The 21,892-nt window shown below is 39.8% G+C and overlaps 1 protein-coding gene across 7 annotated transcripts in view; it reads left to right on the forward strand.

Annotated features, from left to right (window-relative positions):
* MTUS1 (microtubule associated scaffold protein 1) overlaps positions 1 to 21,892 on the forward strand; it is a 162,218-nt gene that overhangs the window by 105,967 nt on the left and 34,359 nt on the right. For 6 of the 7 annotated variants that reach the window (XM_032329320.1, XM_032329322.1, XM_032329323.1 and 3 more), the window contains one exon: positions 20,649 to 20,863. In XM_032329320.1, the coding sequence (XP_032185211.1) occupies positions 20,649 to 20,863 (215 nt within the window). Of the gene's footprint in view, positions 1 to 5,963; positions 6,443 to 20,648; positions 20,864 to 21,892 lie in introns of those variants that run through there. The other variant, XM_032329325.1, reaches the window with a different exon arrangement.

Raw genomic sequence — 21,892 nt, forward strand, 5'->3', positions numbered from 1 at the left:
GGCCAACATTGGGTATTATTTTTAAATTGTGACTAATGTAATAGTTGAAAAGTGTATGTCCCTGTTTTAGCTTAACTTTTCATCAGTTACTTCAAAAACACTTCCATTATGTTATAAGACAATAAAGAGGAGCAGAGAGAGTAAACTTTTGAGGTGTTGAATGTTGGTTTGAATCTTAGTCTTGCCACATTCTGCTTGTGTCCTGACCTTAGGCTGTTTGCTAAGCCTCTCCAAGTCTCAAATCTGTCATTTAGGAATATGGGAATGTTCTAGGAATAATTCCCAGGACAGGAGTAATTTTGACTTCATAAAGTTATTGTATAAAAAGCTTTCAAATGGTAGCCCCTTCTGCTGCAAGGGATGGTGATGATGGGAATCCCTTCCATTGTTCTGAGAATTCTGTTGGCTTATTCTGAGTTCTTTTGCAGGAGGTTGAATTATTTTAAATCCTCAAAGCAAGCAGGAAAAGCCACTTTAAGTCAAGAACTATCCTCATGAGGCTTAGCTGCTGTAATTTATTTAAAGACTCTGATGCTACAACATTTTAGCCAACATTCATTCTAAATAAAACTTGGTTTACTGTTTATAAGGAAGATGTCCCATGTACCAATACTATAATTACCTTGGTTCTCCCGCACATTAAAGCTGTTTGGGATACCAAAGCATGAGAGATGTATTTATCCAACCCCCCACCCCCACCCCCCGCCATTGTTTCACAGAAGATTTTCAAGCTCAGGAGCCATGGTGTCTGTCTTGGAGACTAGAAAATGTACTGCTCCTTGCCTGCCCATTTACTAAATACAGCACAGGAGGATAGGGTTGCTTTTTGTACCTCCTATTTCCCGGTGTTGGGAAACAGTTGAGAGTTGCAGACCTGCTCTGATGAGGTACTAGTGTAGCCAGCATTTCCCCTGGTGAAAAATGGAATGAGCCTGTCTTTCCGTGCGGCTTTAGGATTATAACTTTTATCCTATGTAAAAAGCAGATTTTGTTTTGATGTGTGATAAATTTAGTGTTTCACATCAGGGAAACATGTAGCTTATTTAGTAAATCTTGTTGGAACAAAGGCTATCTTTTCAGCAGAAGCTAGGTTCCTACTTCACACACCACATGCAAAAATGTTTCTTTTTGGTAGAAATTTTAAACATAAAGTAGAATGAAAAGAGCGCTAAGAATATGGACTTGGCTAGAAAGGGCTTTTTTCCAGGAACATTAGTACAAAAGAAAAGGTGGATAATTATGACAACTCAAGTTTTAGACTTGCCTTTGGTCATAAACAGGGTGGGGAATATCAACCATAAGTAGATTTATTGTGGTTATTTTTCAGTTTATACAAGTATCGAATCAAGTTGTACACCCACAACTAATGTGCTGTCCATTATGTCTCAAAAAATTATAAACAATATTAATAGCAAACACATTCTTTCCAGATAGGACTCTTTCAAACCAGTCGGTAAAGATGACCCCGCGGTAGAAATGTAAATGGACAGACACGAAAGAAAAAATATGAAGCACTAGGAAATGAGAAAAAGTTTACAAATGGCTAATTAACATAGTGAACTATCAGTGCTTGCATGCTTTTTTTTTGAATATTTAATTTATTTATTTGAGAGAGAGAGATAGATCACAAGTATACAGAGAGGCAGGCAGAGAGACGGGGGGAAGCAGGCTCCCTGCTGAGCAGAGAACCCAACATGGGGCTCGATCCCAGGACCCCGAGATCATGACCTGATCCAAAGGCAGAGGCTTAACCCCCTGAGCCACCCAGGCACCCCAGTACTTGCATGTTTTTAAGAGGAGTACCTGGTGTTGGTGAACGAGTGAGGAATGGGAACCACGCACATACTGCTGAGGGCATATAAATTATAGTAGCCTTTGTGGAGATGGTGTGGGGGCATAAAACAAAAGTCTTCTACCCAGGAATTCCATTTATCAGAACTGTTTAAAGGGAAATTACTGATTTTCTTATTTTTTGCCTTTCAGAATTGTTTAGAAGGGGTGGGGGCGAATTGGAAACAACATGAATGATTTAAACAACACCTGTGTAAGTTTAAAACCACTTGTTTAAATTATGTTCACTGACATTTCAGTGATAATTCTGAAGCCTTTAAAAAACTATATAGAGGGTCAGATAAGTGAGAAGTTTTTAAGTTTATTAAATTCAGTCATCTTGTATTAAGTTTAAAAATTGGTTAGAGGGTGTTATGATGTATATGTAATTTAACTCTTATTTTTTTAAGGAATATTCTATAGTAATGGGTTTTAGCTTTTTTTTTTTTTTTTAAAGATTTTTTTTTTAAATTTATTAATTTGACAGAGAGAAATCACAAGTAGACGGAGAGGCAGCCAGAGAGAGAAAGAGAGGGAAGCAGGCTCTCTGCTCAGCAGAGAGCCCGATGCGGGACTCGATCCCAGGACTCTGAGATCATGACCTGAGCCGAAGGCAGCGGCTTAACCCACTGAGCCACCCAGGCGCCCAAGGGTTTTAGCTTTTAAAAACCCTTTACATGGCTAAAACATATGTGGTTTTTAAAATATTCACAATGTAGGCATTCTTCTTCCTTAGTGGAAGAGGACATTATGGAAGAATTGGACCCTGAGTTGAACTTCCTACTGTTGGAACAGAGATGTGAACCTAAGACAGTAAAGATGACAAGGCATAAAAACGAAGAAAATAATGGCAGTTATGTTGTGTTAGGGACAGTACGGAGATAAACATTAAGATGGGTACACTTGGTGTTCGAGTTCTAGGGAGGATTGGACAGAGATGCTTGGATCCTTAGTTTGGATATCAATCCTCTGCAGATTCTTCATGATCATCAGTAGTAAACACATCCGTCCTAGTGTGGTTGCATTTCCTGGCATCTCAGCAGCCCTGCACAGTGCTTGCTTGAATCATATCTAGAATCATGACATCACATCGCTTCTCGGCCTTTTGGCTAAGATCAAGTGTAGAACCATGACATCACTGTGTTCTAAATTGACTCTGATTAGCTACCTGTGCATGCACACATGTACACACGTGCACACACGCACACACACACACACACACTCTTCGACACAGACTGCAGTGGAATCTGTGGTTCTCTTGAATGTACTAGGATGCTATAACATGTTGACCTTCCAAACACTTACATCTTCCATATCACATCTTTTTTTTTGTTTGTATATTAAACCTTACTAAAGACTTTGCACAATTTTTATTTTTTATGTGCATCATTAATAGAAGCTCCACTTAATTCTGTACTCTTATTATAAAGCTAATCTGTCATTTCTACTTACTTAAAAGTCTATTTTTTTTGGACTCTGTGATCCTTGTTTTTTTAAAAAAAATGGGAAAATAGAGAAACCTACAGCAAAGAAATCGAAAACCCTGCCTACTCCAACTCTCATCATTACTGACGTTTTTGTATACTTGCTCAGTGTTTTTACTTGTTCTTTAAAGTTGAAATCCTATGATATATACAGTTTTATTTTTTAAAAAATTTATTAGAGTAGAGAGAGAGCGCATGCGTATGAGCCAGGGTGGGCCATGGAGGGGACTGAGGGAGAAGCGGACTCCCCATCGATGACTGAGAACCCTGGGATCATGAACCGAGCCAAACGCAAATGCTTAAGTGACTGAATCACCCAGGTGCCCCATCCATATAATTCTGAATCATGGTTTTGTTTTCCCACTTGATATCCAAACACGAGCTTTGCTGCCCCTCATAAAAACTCCTCTTATTCCTAATTTTTATAATTTTAATAACATTGTTCTTAAGATAACAAAAGTTCCTTTTAAGTTTTCTTTCGTTGTTGGTTTTTTTTTTTTTTTTTTTTTTTTTTTTTTACTGTCTTTAGATATTCTCTTCACTTAAGACTTTGCATAATGACAAAGATGGGCACTTCTCTTTAGGTGTTTCTCCTATACTTGAAGGAACTTCAGAAACTATGCTGGTGCACAAGTGATTACTGACCAAATAAGTAATCAAAAGAAACTTTTTGAGCCAATTTAAAAATCCATGCTTCCGTGTCCACCCCTCTCCAAAGTTTATGTGTCATAAAAATAGTTGTAACTCCCCACTAACCACTCATTCGGTTATTTAAAAAAGCGAATACAAGGGAGTGTTTAGGGGAGTATCTGGCACCCAGATTCTCAGAGACCAGTGGTTACTATTCATGAAAAGGCTCGCTTGCGCTAGCTTGCCACCAGGGGGCAGACTGTGTTGGGAAAGCAGTGAAAACCCAGCCAAAGCCGCTGTGTCTTTATCTAGTACACCTTTGTGTGTGTGTGTAGGCGTACGTACCTGTACCTGACTGCTCAAGCAAAGTGTACTCTCCGACTTCTGACTTTCTGACTAGCACTGCCTTTTATTCTTACAGTTCCTCGTTCTGCTGTTTAAAGAGATCATTCGAGCGATGTTTACTTCTAATATATATGGTATAACTTCGTGTAGTTAAAGTGAAAATTTTAATGAATGTGGTGGATTGGTGGCATGTTGCTGATTTCTTCTTTTGGTTAATCTAGGCTAAAAGATTTCCCTTTTAACCAGTGTAGCTTCGAGTTTGCTATTACTTCACAAGCAAAAACAAAAACAAAACAAAACCCCAAACAAACAAAAACAACAAGAAAAAAACCCTGCATGACAGCCGAAAGGGGATGGTGTATCAGGTCTGTTTTTAACAGCAATATTTAATTTGATTCTATTTATGATTGTAATGTTGATTGATATTTTAGTTGTTCCAAGGTTTTTATGGGGGGGGCGGCAGGAGGAGAGGTGATTGTGGCGTATTCATATGCAGAATCTGGAAAAAGGGTGATTGTTTAGTAATAAACTGATAAAGTGGAAAGGCAACATCTCATTGTAGCTTTTCTTGAATTCCTTGGTTATTTGTGATGTGTTGCCATGGGTGTGGTGTGTTTTCAAGATCCATCCTGTATCAACAAGTTGTACCTTTCCCACAGCTAACCCTTGGTGGATAATTGGGTTTGTGTCTCTTATTGACAGCTTCTAAGATGGTAGGCTCCGGGGCTGAGGAAGAGGAAGAAGGAATTATTCAGAATGTCTTTCCTGCCCAGCTCCTTCCGTCTTAACAGCCTAAATGCTCTGTAGACTTTCTAAAACAGTAGCTGTGCCCTGCACATTTTGATAGCATTTATTAGGGTTATTTACAGCTACCAGTTTCTACATTTATTTCTAAGTCTTGTTTTCTTAGGAAATCTTGGAAACAAGCTGAGATCCTTTTCTGCACATTGTTTTCTTTTTTAAATGAAAAAAGGGTTTTTAGGTTGTTCCTGATTGCTTTTGCTTAAGTGAGCGTATCGGTGGCATAATTTTCTTACATCCATAACTTCATCTTCCTTTAGTTTTTCTCATCGTATTTTAATGTACTTTTATAAACTACTCTACCTAGATAAACATTTAACAGATTCCAGTAAAACAGATCCAAACTTGTTCCTAGTCTCAAAACATTACTATGAGAGGCCATCTGATTTTCCATAAATACAACTGATTAAACAGTAAGCATCGTCTTGAAAATGTGGCCTGATTAATTTTATTCCTCTGGAACTATTATTTTACATCTGGTAGGGAAATTGCCAAACATGACTATTAACGTTGAGCTTTAACCTTTTATCAATCTGTGATTAATAGAAGTTTTATTAAAAACTGTATCTAGGAACATCTATTACTTGAAGCCATTTAAAAAAAAATAAGTGTATCCAAAGTATCAGGTTTATATATAGATTTATATACAAAATATTTGAAAAAATGCCCTGTGTTATCAGTGTGAATATAATTAAAATTTTTAAAATCAGAATATAGAGGACTGAAAAAGGAGTCTTAATTTTCTCCTAATTCCTAAATAAGGATTTAGTACTCAAAGTAATTTCCCTTAGCAATCTTTCAAGTAGTGAGAGAATCCGTGACATTATTGGTTGTTATATAAAGCTCCTGAGACCACCCACTTTCTCCTCCCCTTTACCATCTCGGATGAAAACCATAACAGCCCCTCAGCATGTACAGTGTGATGTAATTCGGAGGCTGCTTACTGCTGGATCTGCGAACAGGAGATTTTAGTCAGAGGAAGGGTGTTTTTTTGGCAACATCTGGAAGTGAAAGCGGAAGCCGGGAACACTTGCATAGCTCTGGGCTTTTTTTTTTTTTTTTTTTTTTTTTTTTCTTTTGTGTATGTGCGATGGAATGACATTTGCTATGTAGGCATGTTTTCTCCTGCTGTTTTTTCTTGGCTTTGAAGAGTACTGAGTTTACAAAGACAGTATGTGATAGTCCCTGGAAGCTCCTTCTTCTGTGAGATCTTTTCACCTGTTCTGAAGACATGTTGTTGTCTCCCAAATTCTCCTTATCCACCATTCACGTCCGGCTGACTGCCAAAGGACTGCTTCGAAACCTCCGACTTCCTTCAGGGTTTAGGAAAAGCACTGTCATTTTCCATACAGGTTTGTCTTGCATAAATCTCTGTTGAGTGGTGCATGGGGGACTTGATTGATTAACTTGCAGCTGCTTATCCGAAATTTTCTAAGGAGATAGGCACTTGAGGAAAGAAAGCTCTGACAGAACAAGGCTTTCTTCGTAGAAATAGGCATCTTGCCCTTAACATTTCAATGTATGAGCATCTGATACTTTGATTCTGTATAAGCGTGTGTGTGTGTGTGTGTGTGTGTGTGTGTGTGTGTTGTTTATAGAGAGCAGAATTGTTGCCTTGGTGCTCCCTCTTTTCTGATGCGAACAAGATCTGTGAAAATCAACAGCTGTTAAATTTATATTTTGCTTCAGATGATTGTGGAAATGGGACATGTGTGAATTAATATTTCTCTTATCCTTAAAGGAGGAGATGAAGTGAGAGGGTTTCTATAGTTTTCATTATGTACTTTCTCCCTGAGATTGTGATAGGTTAGTTTAACATGCTGAACGATTTCTAAGCTATTTACAAAATATTTCCTAAATTATTTCCAAATTAAACATTTTGGTAGTTGTGGAGCAGTAATAGGTGAGGCACAAAACCTAAACAAAACTCAAGTTTTCCAAGCTTCCTAGTGAAAATATTTGCAATCACAAAAGCCTGCCTTTGATATTTATGCTCGTATCTGCTTTTATGCTCTGTGCCTGAGACAGAAATAAATGTCATGTGTGTTTCAGGCATCTGTGAACCTGCATGCTCACTTTTAGAGGATTTAGTTAATGGTCTCACATTGTTCCTTTTGTTACCGATAATAATTGCAGTTATGGTAAATTATGTTGGTTTTATTCTGTAAAAACAGGTGCGTTATTATATTTGATTCTGGCTGGTGAGTGTTGACTGTAATAAGACTGAGTATGTAAACAGATTTTTTTTTTCTTGTTTCTTACTCTTGTCAGCTCTGATGTGTCTTGTTTTCCATCTCTGTCCCTAGTGATTTTTTTTTTCCAGTGGACTGTTTTTAGTTTTCCCAGAGGCATCTCCCTTCCCTGTGGGATAGCTCTCATTTTTTCCAGCACCTTCTCCTCATGTTTCATAACTCCCCTTGACCTGTCACTGAAGTCTGCCAACCTCTCCCTCAGCCTGAGCTGGCAGCTGAAGGTAAATGAGTTTTTAGGAGACAGAACAGTGGCTCTCTCTCCCAGCCTAAATGCCTCTGTCATTTTTTTTTTTTTTTTAAGGTGAAGAAACAAAAGGGTGTCTTGTATTTGCAAAAATCTGTATGATCTAAATTAGCTTTTAACTTAAAAATCTGTGCTCCAAGAAAAAGAGAAAGTCAAACTATACAGAGGTTTTGCAATTCCAAGTGACCTGTGTCTTGCTCGGGCCCCTGCCCTGTCTCTGGAGGCTACCACTGTCCTGGGTGCTTGCAAAGCCTTCCAGTAACTTGCTCATCATATGTAAGCCTGTGTGGATTTTTTTTTAAAGATTTTATTTATTTATTTGACAGAGATCACAAGTAGGCAGAGAGGCAGGCAGAGAGAGAGGGAAGCAGACTCCCTGCTGAGCAGAGAGCCCAATGCGGGGCTCCATCCCAGGACCCTGGGATCATGACCTGAGCCGAAGGCAGAGGCTTTAACCCACTGAGCCACCCAGGCGCCCCCCCCATGTGGATTTTTATAGACTCTTTGGTTATACAGAAATTGAAGCACATATGCATATGGATATATATGTACACACACACACACACACACACATATACACACACTCTTCTATAGCTTGCTTTTTTAAAGTTAATGTACCTTGGATTTTCATGTCAACACATGTTTCTCTCCCTCTGCTTTTTACTCATCATGGGCGCCATGATCTTTTTAACCAGTCTTCTTCTGGCGAACATTTTAGGTCATTTATTGTATTTTCACGGAGCAGATACATTTCCAAGCAGCTTAAGCAAAAGATAAAAGGCTTTTATTATCAGACTTTGACTAATAGTTGCTATTTTAGGTACCTTTTGTTTTTGGAATTTCTGTAGAAACACTTGGCAACATTCGTTTGACTGCAGTGACAGTTATGGAGCCTGAGTGCACTTAGCCGTGCTCTAGTTGACCTTCTACACCAGGAAGTCAGAGGTCCAGAGAAGTGGATTAACATGCCCAGGGGCACCCAGCAGCAGAAATGGGATCGAAACCTGGCCCCTCCGTTTAGAACTCTTGGCTTCTAGATTTTCTCGGCTGTGACTTCTGCTATAATTGTGTTAGAGCTGGTGAATAGTAGTAATGAAATGAGAGTTTTTTCCTATGTGGAAAGCATTTAAAAATTATGTCAAGAACATAATTCTACTTAACCCCAGTAAGAATCTTTTGTGAGCTTATCCCATATTACATAACTTAAAGGTCTGAGACGTTTCTCAGTAAAATGGATATTGAAGTCCCTGCATGGATTCTTATGGGCTATAAGCTGTGACTCGTGTTTGGATTCTTAATAAAGTGGGTGCTCTTGGTCTGGGTTGCCAAAGTGGCAGTGTTCTGACCTGGATTCTAGAACCAGAGTAGTGGCTGAGTGTAAAAACAAAGAGAGATTTCAAAGGATGGAGTCTCAGATTCTGCGAACCAGTTAGTCATGGATAAGTGATGAAGAACCATGATTCAGCTGCGACTGATGTTACAGGACAGGATAAAGGGAAAACATCATGTCATGAGTATTAACTGAATTTGGGTGATAAGGAGAGGATGAGTTTAGATAAGATGAATTTTCAGGTGTCATACGTCCAGGATTTTTTAAACTATACCCAGAAAAATTCATAGCATTTGAGGTTAAAGGGACCTCAGAAATCATCTCATCTGACTCCTTTATTTTGTAGCTCTATGTGAGTGACCAAGGTCATCCCTTGGTTCCTAGCCGAACTAAGGCTACAACCTCAGGCTCGTGGAATCCATTTCTAGTGCATGTGACTCTTGACCTCAGAGTTGTGAGTTCAAGTCCCATATTGGGTGTAGAGAATAACTTAAATAAAAAATTTTTTAAAAAATTGATTAGGGGCACCTGGGTGGCTCAGTGGGTTAAGCCTCTGCCTTCAGCTCAGGTCATGGTCTCAGGGTCCTAGGATCGAGTCCCACATTGGGTTCTCTGCTCAGCAGGGAGCCTGCTGACATGGACATGGACATGGACCATGTGCCAGGTTCAATGCTGGATGCTGAAAATAAAACCAAGACGAAGTCACACATAACTCCTTCCTTCTCACAGTCCATAGTTAAACAGAACATCAAGTGATTATGGAAAAGCTTGGGCTAGACACCTGAGGCAGCTCCTAGCCGGTGAAGCTAACTTTATCTAGGCTTTCCAGAAGAAGTGCCGGTTTAGCTGGAATCTCAGGATATGCGGAGTTAGCCAAGAAACAGAAAGTGTTCCAGGCAGAGAAAATAGCCTGGGAAAGCCTGGAGCTAGGGAGAGGATGGCTCCCTCAAGGAAACAAAAGAATTTTAATATGTCTGAGCATAGAAGATCATCAGAGAGGTGATAGCAAGAAGGCGGATGATCACAGGGACCCAAGCAGACCGGGGTCCCTTTCATTGGCCCCCTATAGAAGGGGGCACTGTGTGCTCCAGTATGTCGTTTTTGGGTGGCACCCATTCCCAGAATGTGTTGTGCAATCCAAGGTGTCATGGCCTCTGTAAATAGCGCCAAGCCAAGGGAACGTGAATTTTCAGCATCTAGTGATGTTGCTGGATGTCCAGCACCAAGCTCTCCACGTCAGGGAAGTGCTAATCTTCTACGTAGTCCAGAGGTGATTTCATTGGCTCGCCAAAACGCTGGCAATAGTCTCTTTTGCCAAAAGAGCCCACTCTGTTTCAGAGTTTTGCCTCTGCATGTGGGTTCTAACTTTTTTATAATGAGTCATGGAAGGAAAAGAATCTTCTTAGTAGAAATATTCCTGACCACCAGTTTTATTAGAATTGTTTTCCTTTGGAGTTGAAGATATCTGTATTAATTATAGTGAAAAGTGCAATTTTGAACCTCAATGTTAAATACATTTTTTTATTGAAGTGAAAGCAGTTCGTTGCATTTAGATTTGTTTTCACTGACTTAGTGAGATGAAATGCAGTTATTATAGGGGCACCTGGATGGCTCAGTGGGTTTAGCGTCCACCTCCTGATTTCCGCTCAGATCGTGATCCCAGGGTGGTGAGATCCATCCCAGAGTGCCCTTCCCTGCTGGGTGTGGAGCCTGCTTAAAATTCTATCTTTGTATCTCTCCCAATCTCTAAAAAATAAATAAAAGCGATTATTGTAGCAAAGAGGAGGGGTGTAGTACATATATATTGAGGAGGAGCAGAAATAACTGTTTTTAGAGTGGGGGAGGGGCAGAGGGAGAGGGAGAGAGAATGTCAAGCAGACTCTCCATTGAGTGTAGAGCATTGAGTGTAGAGCAGAGTCAGGCTCAATCTCAGAGCTCTGAGATACTGACGTCATGACCAAAGCTCTCCAGAGGAGGGGCCGAGGTATTATTAAAAAAAAAACAAGGTATTTCATTTACCTAAAGCCACATTAAATAGAGCCATTTTGACTATTCAGTAAGAACGGGGCAGAATATGAATGAAATTGTTTGGTTAGAAGGCAACCATCAAATTATATTCGGTATTCATTGTTGAGACTGTCAAGAATCGCTTTTAGCTGCAATTTAAGACAGTTTAACCAAGAAGAAACTTATTTCACCTAACTTGTTTGTTTCACCTAAAATGTTGTTCAGTGGTTCAACAATGTCAGGATCAACATCTCTATTTTCTTGGCTCCCTCCTTGTGACTGTTGCCTCCTGATCTCACCATTGCTTCTCCAGGCAGGGGGAAAAAAAAGGGGGGGGGCGTGGGTGGGTGGTGCCAACTCACAAAGCTTACATCTCATTGGCTAACTTGCAGTCACATGGTTAGCTACCTGCAAGAGAGGCTAGGGAATTGAGTGACTTCTCCAGTCTCCTGGGCATTCAGATAGGAGAGAGAGTTTTTCAATAGTATCTAACCCAGAGAGGGTCAAACCCTTAATTCTCAAAAGCTGATATTAGCTGCTTATAAATAAGGGGCGTATATCCTTTAACAAGTCTGATCTTGCAACAGAGGTTGATACTTTTTTTTCTCTTTCATGACATGTATGGGTTTTGGTAATGATTACCTATTTTGTAATTATTTCAGTTAAACACTTTGAAGTCTCTTTGGACGTAATTTGATTTTGATGTTAAATGAAGTAATTTTCAGTGATAATATATTGAGAAAGAATGTCTCAACTTGACATATGGCTTTTATGTATTTAAAATGTGTTAACAAAAGGTTAATATTTTCATATTTTCATTCATACAGTTGTGGTAGGTATTGCCAAGGTGACACTAAATAAACTTTAATTTCTCTTGTGTTTCTCTCTCACATTATAAAATGCAGAAGTCAATGAAGCTATTTAAAAAAGTTTCAGAAGAGGTGCCTGGGTGGCTCAGTTGGTTAAGTGCTTGCCTTCAGTTCAGGTAGTGATCTCAGGGTCCTGGGATCAAGTCCTGCCTTGGGCTCCCTGCTCAGTGGGGAGTCTGCTTCTCCCTCTCCCCTTGGTCCCCCATGACCTGCTCATGCTGTGTCTCTCCCTGTCAAATAAATAAATAAAATCTTTTTTAAAATGTTTTTTTTTAAAAGAAAGCTTCCATAAAAAAACAGATTAGAACTTGTATGTAAAAAGTTAAAGATTCAATCATTTGTAGATTACAAAAGACATCAAAGGGACCAAATTCAAGAATAACAGATGAGAAACTTAGCCTTCCACCACTCCCTTGTTCCTGTACTGTGAATCCACATTCTTTTGGCTTCCTTGAAAGCAGGCTTGAAGATCTTGCTGGCCTTTTGCCACACTGATAAGCACTTACTGAGAACCAATGTTGTGAATGGCGTTCAGCAGGAAATGTTCGTCTTAGATCCATACTCCACTCCTGTAGTCGCCGTGGTGGTCTTTGAGCTACAGCTTTGCTATGATGCTAAAAAAGTGCTGTTCTGTAGTCAGAGTGGTCTACTTAAGAAGGCAGTGATGTGCTAAATCAATTTTTACTCATAATAGGTGATGTTTTGATAAGTTCTTTTTAAGGATTTTATTTATTTGTCAGAGAGCACAAGTCGGGGAGCTACAGAAGCAGAGGGAGAAACAGACTTCCTGCTGAGCAGACAGCCAGATGTGGGACTCGATCCCAGGAGCCTGGGATCATGACCTGAGCAGAAGGCAGAAGCTTAACTGACTGAGCCGCCTGGGCATTCCATGTTTTGATAAGTTTTTAAAAGTTAGCTGTAACTCACAAGTTTCACGTAGCTGAAGTTTTTACTACACAAAGTTGTGTTTTAATGTAGGAATCTGTTTTCTCCCAAACGTGGGAAGTACATCATATATTACAGTTTGGAGTTGGAGTCAGGATAAGAAGCATAGCAGTGCCTTTCACCAGGAGCAACTAGAGCGCTATGGCAAGAAAATTTAGTAACTATGTAATCAGAACAGTTGAAATATTCTGATTGAGTTTTTGGTTAATCGAGAACCACCCTATAAATAAAACAGTAGATTCTAATACTTTGTGTTAGCTCTAAAGCATGTTTTAGAGCTAAAAATGTTTCATTGAAAGTATATGCATACTATTTATTAGGTAAAAAGACATCTGATGCGCTTTTAAATGTTTCCAACATTGAACATCATTTTCCTGTGTTTGTCTTAAGTGATATGTCGAGTTATTTTAGCCTGTGAGTGTTATTTTTATAAATAGCAATTATCCAGCTCTTAGGAAAACTAGGACTAATAGAGCTTTCTTTTGGGTGAGAGACTTGTCTTTGTCCTTTTGTTCCCTGGTGACCTGAGTTGGAGGCCTGGTCTCTTCAATTTCTTTTTCTTAACTGCTGGTTAGTACTTTGAGAATAAACTTCTCTTTTCTGTGCTTTGTGTCATAGAAGTTTCTAATGCTGGTTGTTTTAATTGGCTATTTTTTGTTTCAGCTGTAATATACCCTGTAGTCTTTAATACACATTTTTGACCCACTTTGGCACATTTGGGCACATTCCCCACCCCCCAGCCCCCAGCCCCCACGTTCAGGTCTTTTGTTTGCATGTGCTTGGGTTCAGCTGTGCTGTTTTCCTGGGTCTCCTATGTGGCAACATGGGTTTGCAACAACACAGATGCAGTGGTTCGGGATGCTATCTGCGGCTGTGAGTGAGCCCTGACCCACAGGGGATGGCCTCACGGACACAATGGTGACCTCACACGAGCTGGCTAGCTCAAGACGTAAAAACCACAGAAGAGATAGCATTCAGAAATCCCAGGCTAGCAAATGTGCTTGAGGTAGGCACTGCGAAGGGAAGGGCCTTGTAGAATTTTTGACCTTACTTTGGAATAAGTTGCAAGAGGTGACAAAATGTTATTCTCAGTGCTATATTCTTCTCTGTGTTAAATTAAAAAGGCACCTTGGGGGGGGTGTATGAAATCCAAAGAACCGGTTGATGTAAGCAGGCTTTGGGATGTCAAGCAGTTTTGTAGCTACCTATTAATTTGGGTAAGTTAAAATGATCATTCAGACCAAAACAGAAGTCCACATGAAGGCTAGAATTTAATATTTTAGGTTATTTGTTTAATAATAAGAAGGGAAAAGCCCATAACAGTGACTGCTGTCTTGAGAAACAGCTTCTCGTTCACATTGGTAGGAACTTGGTGGATATGTATTTTATCCCTTTCCTTGTGTTCAGAAAAGTCCTATTCAATTTGCTCATACATAGTGAGTATAACAAGAGTTACTTGTTTCCGGTTTAATTTGATTTTTCCTCTATTTTTTGATGAAGTTCCACTGTACCTGATAAAATTTTGATGTTAGATGATTACAACTAAGATATTTACATTCAGTATCTTCAGAATTGTTAACGCTGCAGGATGAAAATTGTATTACTTGCAGATTTTTTGCTCTGTTTCATTTGTATACTCTTTTAGTCCTGAAATTCATAAACTTACCATTAAGGTGAACTTCTAGATTATTTAGAGAACCAGTGAATCGAGGGAGGTTCATATCTTCTTGGAAGTATTTCTGGATGTAATGAATTTGTTTCCTTTGTAGTTTATAGTCCATTTTAAGAACATGAGAAATTTGCTTATTATCTGCCAGGTGCATGTAAAATGGCTAAGGTCAAGTTTGGAGCTCTGATTTTTTGTTGTTGTTGCTGTTTTTATTTTTTTTGTTTTGGAGAAAAATTATTCTGAAATGGGAGTTTTTAGTATGAATATACTTTCTGTTTTGTAATCTACTTTTAAAATTTATTTTTTTTTTAAGATTTTATTTATTTGAGGGAGCATGCAAGTGAGAGAGAGCATAAATGGCCATGGGGGTGGGGAGCAGAAGCAGACTTCCCCCTGAGCAGGGAGCCTGACCAGGGCTCAGTCCAGGACACTGCAATCATCAGCTGAGCTAAAGGCAGACACTTAACCAACTGAGCCACCCAGGTGCTCCGACTTTTAAAGATTTTATTTATTTGACAGAAATCACAAATAGGCAGAGAGGCAGGCAGAGAGAGAGAGAGAGGAGGAAGCAGGCTCCCCGCGGAGCAGAGAGCCCGACGTGGGGCTCGATCCCAGGACCCTGGGATCATGACCTGAGCCAAAGGCAGAGGCTTTAAACCCACTGAGCCACCCAGGGGCCCCATGCTCCGACTTTTAAAATGTAAAGTAAAACCCTTTTACATGTAGTACAAACCATTGCAAACAAATTCTGACTATATATATAATGACTAAATATTTCTGACAAAATACAGTAATGCAAAATTTTAAATGTTGAGGTGTCTTAAAGTCTCACCCTCCACCCCAAAAAGAGTTAGCTCAGGTAATTTTAATAGTCTTCATGTCACTTTCCTGGGCTTGAATGGTTTCATGTAAAGAAATGCCATACCTGCCTAGGCTAGAAAAAATTGTATGTGGCTTCTAAATTGTGATTACTATCTTTTAGAGTAAACAAATAATGAACACTACAAATGTTTACATAAATTTAAGGTAATAATTGATGACATGAATGACAAGTTAAACATCTTGGTGAGATGACACAGGTTACCATGGGTTTACTGTTCCACTGAGGCAAGTAGGAAGTGTGGGCTCATACTCATGTGTTAGGGCAGTATTCAGGACAGTAGGAGATAAAGAGCTGATTGCTTCTCAGGCAAAAGACACTGCAGGTGATTAAATTTGGAGAGTGTCACAGAGCAGGTGAGTTTAGAATGGACCCTTTTAGGAGCAGGAAGAGCTGTGTCAGAGAATGTCCTAATGGCTTCCTCACTGTGTCCCACACCAGATGCTTCCCCTCTCTCCGCTCTCATGCTTGTTCCCACGGGCTCATCTACTCACCTTGTGTTATTTCCTAGCTGGAAACTCGTGACTCCTCCTGGGCTCCCCTTGATCCAACTGGTCACAAAGTCCCCCTCTTCTGCCTCGTAAACACACGCACCACTTCCTGCCTGTTCTCACTGCTGCTGACCCGTGGCTTCTCTTCCTGGGCCTTCCTCCTGACCTCACTGGGCTCCTTTCCTCTCTTTTATGGTGCCCTCAGACCCCCGCTCGGCCACCTCCATGATAAAACCTTGTGTGGCCCATGTGTCAGCTCCCTGATTATGCCTCAGCCCCTCACTGTGCTTTAACCTCGGGAGTATCCAGGGCCCCCCTGTCCCCCAGGGCCTCTGCTGGCCTTTGTTCTTTCTCTGTCTCCCAGATGTGCACATGGCCATGCAAACTCTGCCTCCTGAACCCTTATCCTGACTGCCCCGGGTCTGGGTGTTTCTCCACCTGGATTCACCACACTCTGCATGTGGTTCTGTTAGCTAATTATCAAATCGTATTGCCATTGCTGATGGCCTCTCCCTCTCAGATGCATGCAGGTTCCTTAAGAGCAGGGAGCAGTTTGTCAGAAGCACAGCCAATTGACATTGATTGAATGAACAGTAGACATCTGGGCGATTGGTTATAACTGGGTCCTCCCTCTTATTAGAACATGGATTTCCCAATAATTTCCTTTTAATGCTTTGTTTTCATGGGATATCCCGGCATGAGCATCCGTCAGCCAATGCCTAGGAAATGGACTGAAAGAGATAGGTGTCCCAATTAAGGGTTTTGGGAGTACTGGGTCACATAAGGCAGAAAGGATGGTATCGGTTGTCTGTCCAACCCATTAGTTCATTACCTGTATTTTATTACCCCACACATATTAGTTTGCAGTGCAGATAAGGGGATTCTGTGCGAGCTGAACAGAAAGAGATGTATACAAGGGAACCGTGATTCACCCAGGATGCTGGCAGTCTTCATGCATGCCTGTCCAACAGCACCTTCTCTACATGCCTCTCCTCCCCTGTCCCAAGACACTGCGACAGGTCCTTCCATCACCCATCAAAGTTACCATGGTAGATTTTGGAAAAATATTTGGTGAGCAAATGACTAGGTTAATAGGTATGCAAAACAAAAACAAAAACTAGGCATGTTAGTTACTAAATGCAGTATATAGTTTTGCATTTTGTGGAAGCCAAGACAAACTGTTCTTGAGGTCTTGTCTCTTACTTGACTTTACTATTTGGAAAACCAGCACATTCAGTAAATGGCTCGTTTGGCCGTAAGATAGATGTGTCTCCAGCAGGTAGTGGGTTGGTCCATGTCTTAATGGTTGAATTTTTCTCCAAAACCTTTTTGTCTTGACTTGGGGATCTATATGCCTGAGTGACTAGAGCCTGAAAAGGGGACCAGTTCCTTTTTTACCCAACTACCTTCCTCAGGATGATGATAAATAAGTTCATCAGGCTAGTTTGAAACTGTATTAAACTGAGGTTTTAGAGTAGAAGGAACAAAGATAGCAAACAGTTGGTTTTCAAGTAAGCACTTGTCTTTGATTCATGACCTTTGTTTTCCTGATGGAGTTTCAATTTCATTAGAGTAACTCCCAGGATGATTGGATCAGACATGATATTGGTAATTATCTTGTTGACAAATGTCCAAATCAATGTAGAAGGAAATATGCCATTTTAAGGGTTTCTGACTAAGTTGATTCTTTGAAATCACATGTCCTGTTAATGGGTATAATAAGTTCTTTTGTATTTTTATTGTTTTTTATTTTATTTTTTCATTGTGTTATGTTAGGCACCATACAATACATCATTAGTTTTTGATGCAGTGTTCCAAGATTCATTGCTTATGTTCAACACCCAGTTGAATAGAGCTGCATTACCAAAACAGTAACATGTTCAAAAGGGGGACACAGGGACAAGTTTGGTTCATATTTTAATTTCCTATAAATCATGGCTCCTGTGGAGTTTAAAGGAAACTATGTTTTATTTATGAAGCACCCTATTTATGAGCATTTTGGCATTGAGCATCATTGGAGGTTTTTGCATCATCTCTGATCTTCAATTGGGCCAGGAGTGAGGAGGGGGGAAAGATGTTAAAACTAGGTCATCAGCTACCATGTGGCACGATTTTATCCTTAGGGAGCACAATATATAGAGCAGAAGATTGAGGCCACAACTTGATTTCCCAGCTCTAGGTAGAGGGCAGTCTGTTTGCTGATTTGCTCTTACGTTCAATTTTGAAGACCTGTACTCTTAGAATACGTCAGTGTTTTGTTTCCTCCTTAAGTCTGAATGTATTTTGAGTTGTCACATACCTGTCACAAACCTGTATTATTTAGATATTTGTCTCTATTCTCCAAGGAAGAAACATGGATTAATTCTATTTTTATGACTGTTAACGATTTAGGTGCTTAGAATTCAGTTTGACCACCTTTATTCTTTTTTTTTTTTGCATTTTATTTATTTGTTGGAGAGCTCGTGCACGCATAAGTGAGCTTGAGCACAAGCAAGGGGGAGCAGCAGGCAGAGGAAGAAGCAGGGAACCCAACCTCAGCACCCTGGGACCATGACCTAAGCCGAGGGCGATGCTTAACTGACTGAGCCACTCGGACGCCCCCAATTTAACCACCTTTAAAAAAAAAAATACTCTTTAATTTTGAAAAGGTGGTATTTTTACACCATGATTAAAAAGTAAGGATAATATATCAGAACATCTTATACCTCTCTGGTTCCTATTCTCTTTTTGAAAAGGTAGACATTGTTAGTACTTGTATGTGTATTATGGAATAATTTTGTTATGAATTTATAAGCAAAATAGAAAATGTGCTCTTACATTTTCATCATCACACAGCAGAGCATTCTGTCTACAGTCCTCTTTACTATGGTTTTCTCATTTACCACAGAGCGTGCCCTACTTCTGTTACAGCTGTGGTATTTCACTATATGACTGTACCATAAGTTTGTTTAAACAGTCTTCTTTTTTTTTTTTTTTTTAATATTTAATTTATTTTTTATTTTTTTTTTTTAATTTCCAGCATAACAGTATTCATTATTTTTGCACCACACCCCGTGCTCCATGCAATCCGTGCCCTCTATAATACCCACCACCTGGTACCCCAACCTCCCACCCCCCGTCCCTTCTATCTGGACATTTCGGCTGTGTTTTGATCTCGTCAAGTTTGCGGTGGGAGTCCTTCAGTTAATGTCGTTGCACGCCTGCATAGGCTTCTCAGTAGGATAGATTCTTGCTGACCAGCTATGAATTCAATGGGTGATGCTAGCATGTGTCAGAGAAGGCTTATCACTAAGCTTTTATTATTCTTAAACATCAGTTTGAGTGTATAAAGTTAGGCAGACAGACTTGACCTGAATTGTTTCTTAAATGTTTGCTTGAGATTCTCGGTGGGTTGCTTGGAAAACCCTCGCGATACAGGTTTGACAATTTCAGCCACTACCTGAGGCGGAGCAGTGTTGCGTTCTCGAGGTGGCATTTGAGGTATTCGTGGCTGGATCAGTATGAGCTCATGCCCATTCGAGGGGTTCCCCAACTCTTGAAACACCGGTCCTCCAGCGGTGACGAAAGCCCATGCGGGGCTCGATCCCAGGACCCTGGGATCATGACCGGAGCCGAAGGCAGAGGCTTTAACCCACTGAGCCACCCAGGTGCCCCTGAATTATCCAGTATTAATGCAAATTTTAATTGTTGAACCATAGGAAGTACCATAGAAAATGAGAGCCTCCACCCCTGCCTTTTTTCTAAAAGAATATATTGAGTGTTTTTTGTCATTGGTTCTTAGAGCATGAATACTGAGGTTTATTTATTCTCCTTCAAGAAATTACTCTGGTTTTCCTCCCCCTGAAAAATTGGAGAAAATAATTCCTATCTATAAAATTTTCTTAGGTTGGCTTGTTATCACAGAACGTGAATGTCGTAGGGAATGCCTCTGAAACAAGGGAACATTCTTTTTTTTTTTTTTAGTTTCTTGTATCTTTATTTCAGATTTAGTTTTGTTTTGATTACTTGGCCTAATTATTTTGAGAAGCTAAGCAGCGTGTTTTGTGTTCTTCCAATTCCGTTTGATATTTAAAGTGACTGAGACATTTGGAGTAGTTCCAACACTGAACAGTTTTTCATTTAAAATAGAGTAATTCCCAGGACACCGTGGCATAGAAAGTGAATAATCACTTAGCAAAGCATCTTAGTTGGATTTGGAGTATTAGCATGAGCTTGAACAAAATACATAGGCCATTATTAGTACTTGGAGAGGGGAAAAACAATAAAGCTTGTGTTTCATAGAAAACAGAAAAGGATAGTCAAGAGTATAGTCCTTTTAACAGTGAACTTAAGGGGGAAAATGTAGATTTTCAGTATATGTAATGATTTACTAGAGATTAGGAAATGACTCATCAGCAGTATAAATCTTTTTAATGACCAGGCCATCAGCAGGATTTTGTAGAAAATGTGTAGGAGGAGGGGAGGGCATTGAAAGTCCAGTCACTTACATATTTCTCTCAGCATATGTGATCGGAATATAGAGTCAGAGGACTTGTCATAGTCACGTTACTGTACCAATTTACCTAGAAAATTAGAAACTATGATGTGAATATTATTTTGCATATAATTCCCATGTTTCTGGATTGCTAAATCTATTTGTTTCACATACATAATTCTCTGCCCCATGTAAATCTCTTCAAACCCAGAGCTAAAGATATTGTCTGTGTTTATAAATTCCAAACATCTAGATATTTGATTAATTCCTGCTCTGATCCATATGCTTTCCTTATATAAACATAGCTTAAATGCATTTTTGTGGCTTATCTAGTTGTCTTTGAACCCAGATGGTAGTGATTATAAAAAATCACTTATTTTCCTTATTCCTTTTACAGTTGAAAAGGGCAGGCAAAAGAATCCCAGAAGTTTGTGTATCCAGACACAGACCTCTCCAGATGTGCTCTCCTCTGAAAAAACGCTTGAGTTGGCGCAATATAAAACAAAATGTGAGAAGCAAAGTGGATTTATCCTGCAGCTCAAGCAGCTTCTTTCCTGTGGTAATACCAAGTTTGAAGCATTAACAGTTGTGATTCAGCATCTGCTCTCTGAGGTAAGGATGTCTGCCTTCTAACAGTCTTTCTCATCGAGGTGAGGGGAGCAGGAGGGGGGCAGTGTTCATGCTCTCGTCTTGGGAATACTTTCCAGCTGATGAATGGTACGAGCAGGTAGAATTCACCCAATTATGCTTTGTCACCTCACTTGGTACCTGAGTCACTCTCTAAAACTTTGGGATTGAAACATTTCTACTACTTTCTTTTCGTTTCCAGAATCCCTTAGACCAACCATGGCATGAGATAATCGTTATATCCATCTCCAGCCTATATTGGCATTATCATTTTTGCACTGTATTTTTTTGTCTAACTGTACACAGCTTTCCATATTACCTTTAGTTTAATGCTTTGAAAAAAGAGATTGATTTTATTTGTGGGTTAAAGAACACTTCCGAGGTAACTCACAGTATGAGTCTGGGGACTCTTGAGAATTTCCGTCCATTCCTAAAATAGTTTGTGGTACGACAAATGCAAAACAGATTTTCTTTGCTTCCTTATTCTTCCCTGACATTCTTCAAGGATGTTAGCTCAGGGACTAGTTAGAATTCGTTGAGAAGACCAAGCTTCTGGGAACGGATGCTACTGGCCTAGCAACAAAAACTGCAGGTGCCTAAGGGGGGAGCCCTGGGATAGGATTATATTTGAGTTCTTTAGATTTTTTTTTCTAAAGATTTATTTATTTGAGAGAGAGAGTGCACACGTGCTTTAGCTGGGGGAAAGAGCAAAAGGATAGAATCTCAAGCAGATCCCTGATGAGCAAGGAGCCCGACCCAAGGCTTGCTCTATCTTGTGGCCGTAAGATCATGACCTAACCTGAAATCAAGAGTCAGTTGCTTAACCCACTGGGCTACCCAGGCTTTTAAAATATTTAAAATATTTTTAAATCACAGTCTAAAAGGATGGGTATCACGTAACATCTCAAGAAGAAAACCATTCCATTTGCTTATTCTGGAGTTCAGCTCAACCCAACAAACCTATGTTCATTGCCTATAGAGCTACGGTGCTATAGTTGCCAGCCTGGGGCGGGG

This window comes from Mustela erminea, chromosome 21, assembly GCF_009829155.1.
Source record: "Mustela erminea isolate mMusErm1 chromosome 21, mMusErm1.Pri, whole genome shotgun sequence".
NCBI classification, from domain to species: domain Eukaryota; kingdom Metazoa; phylum Chordata; class Mammalia; order Carnivora; family Mustelidae; genus Mustela; species Mustela erminea.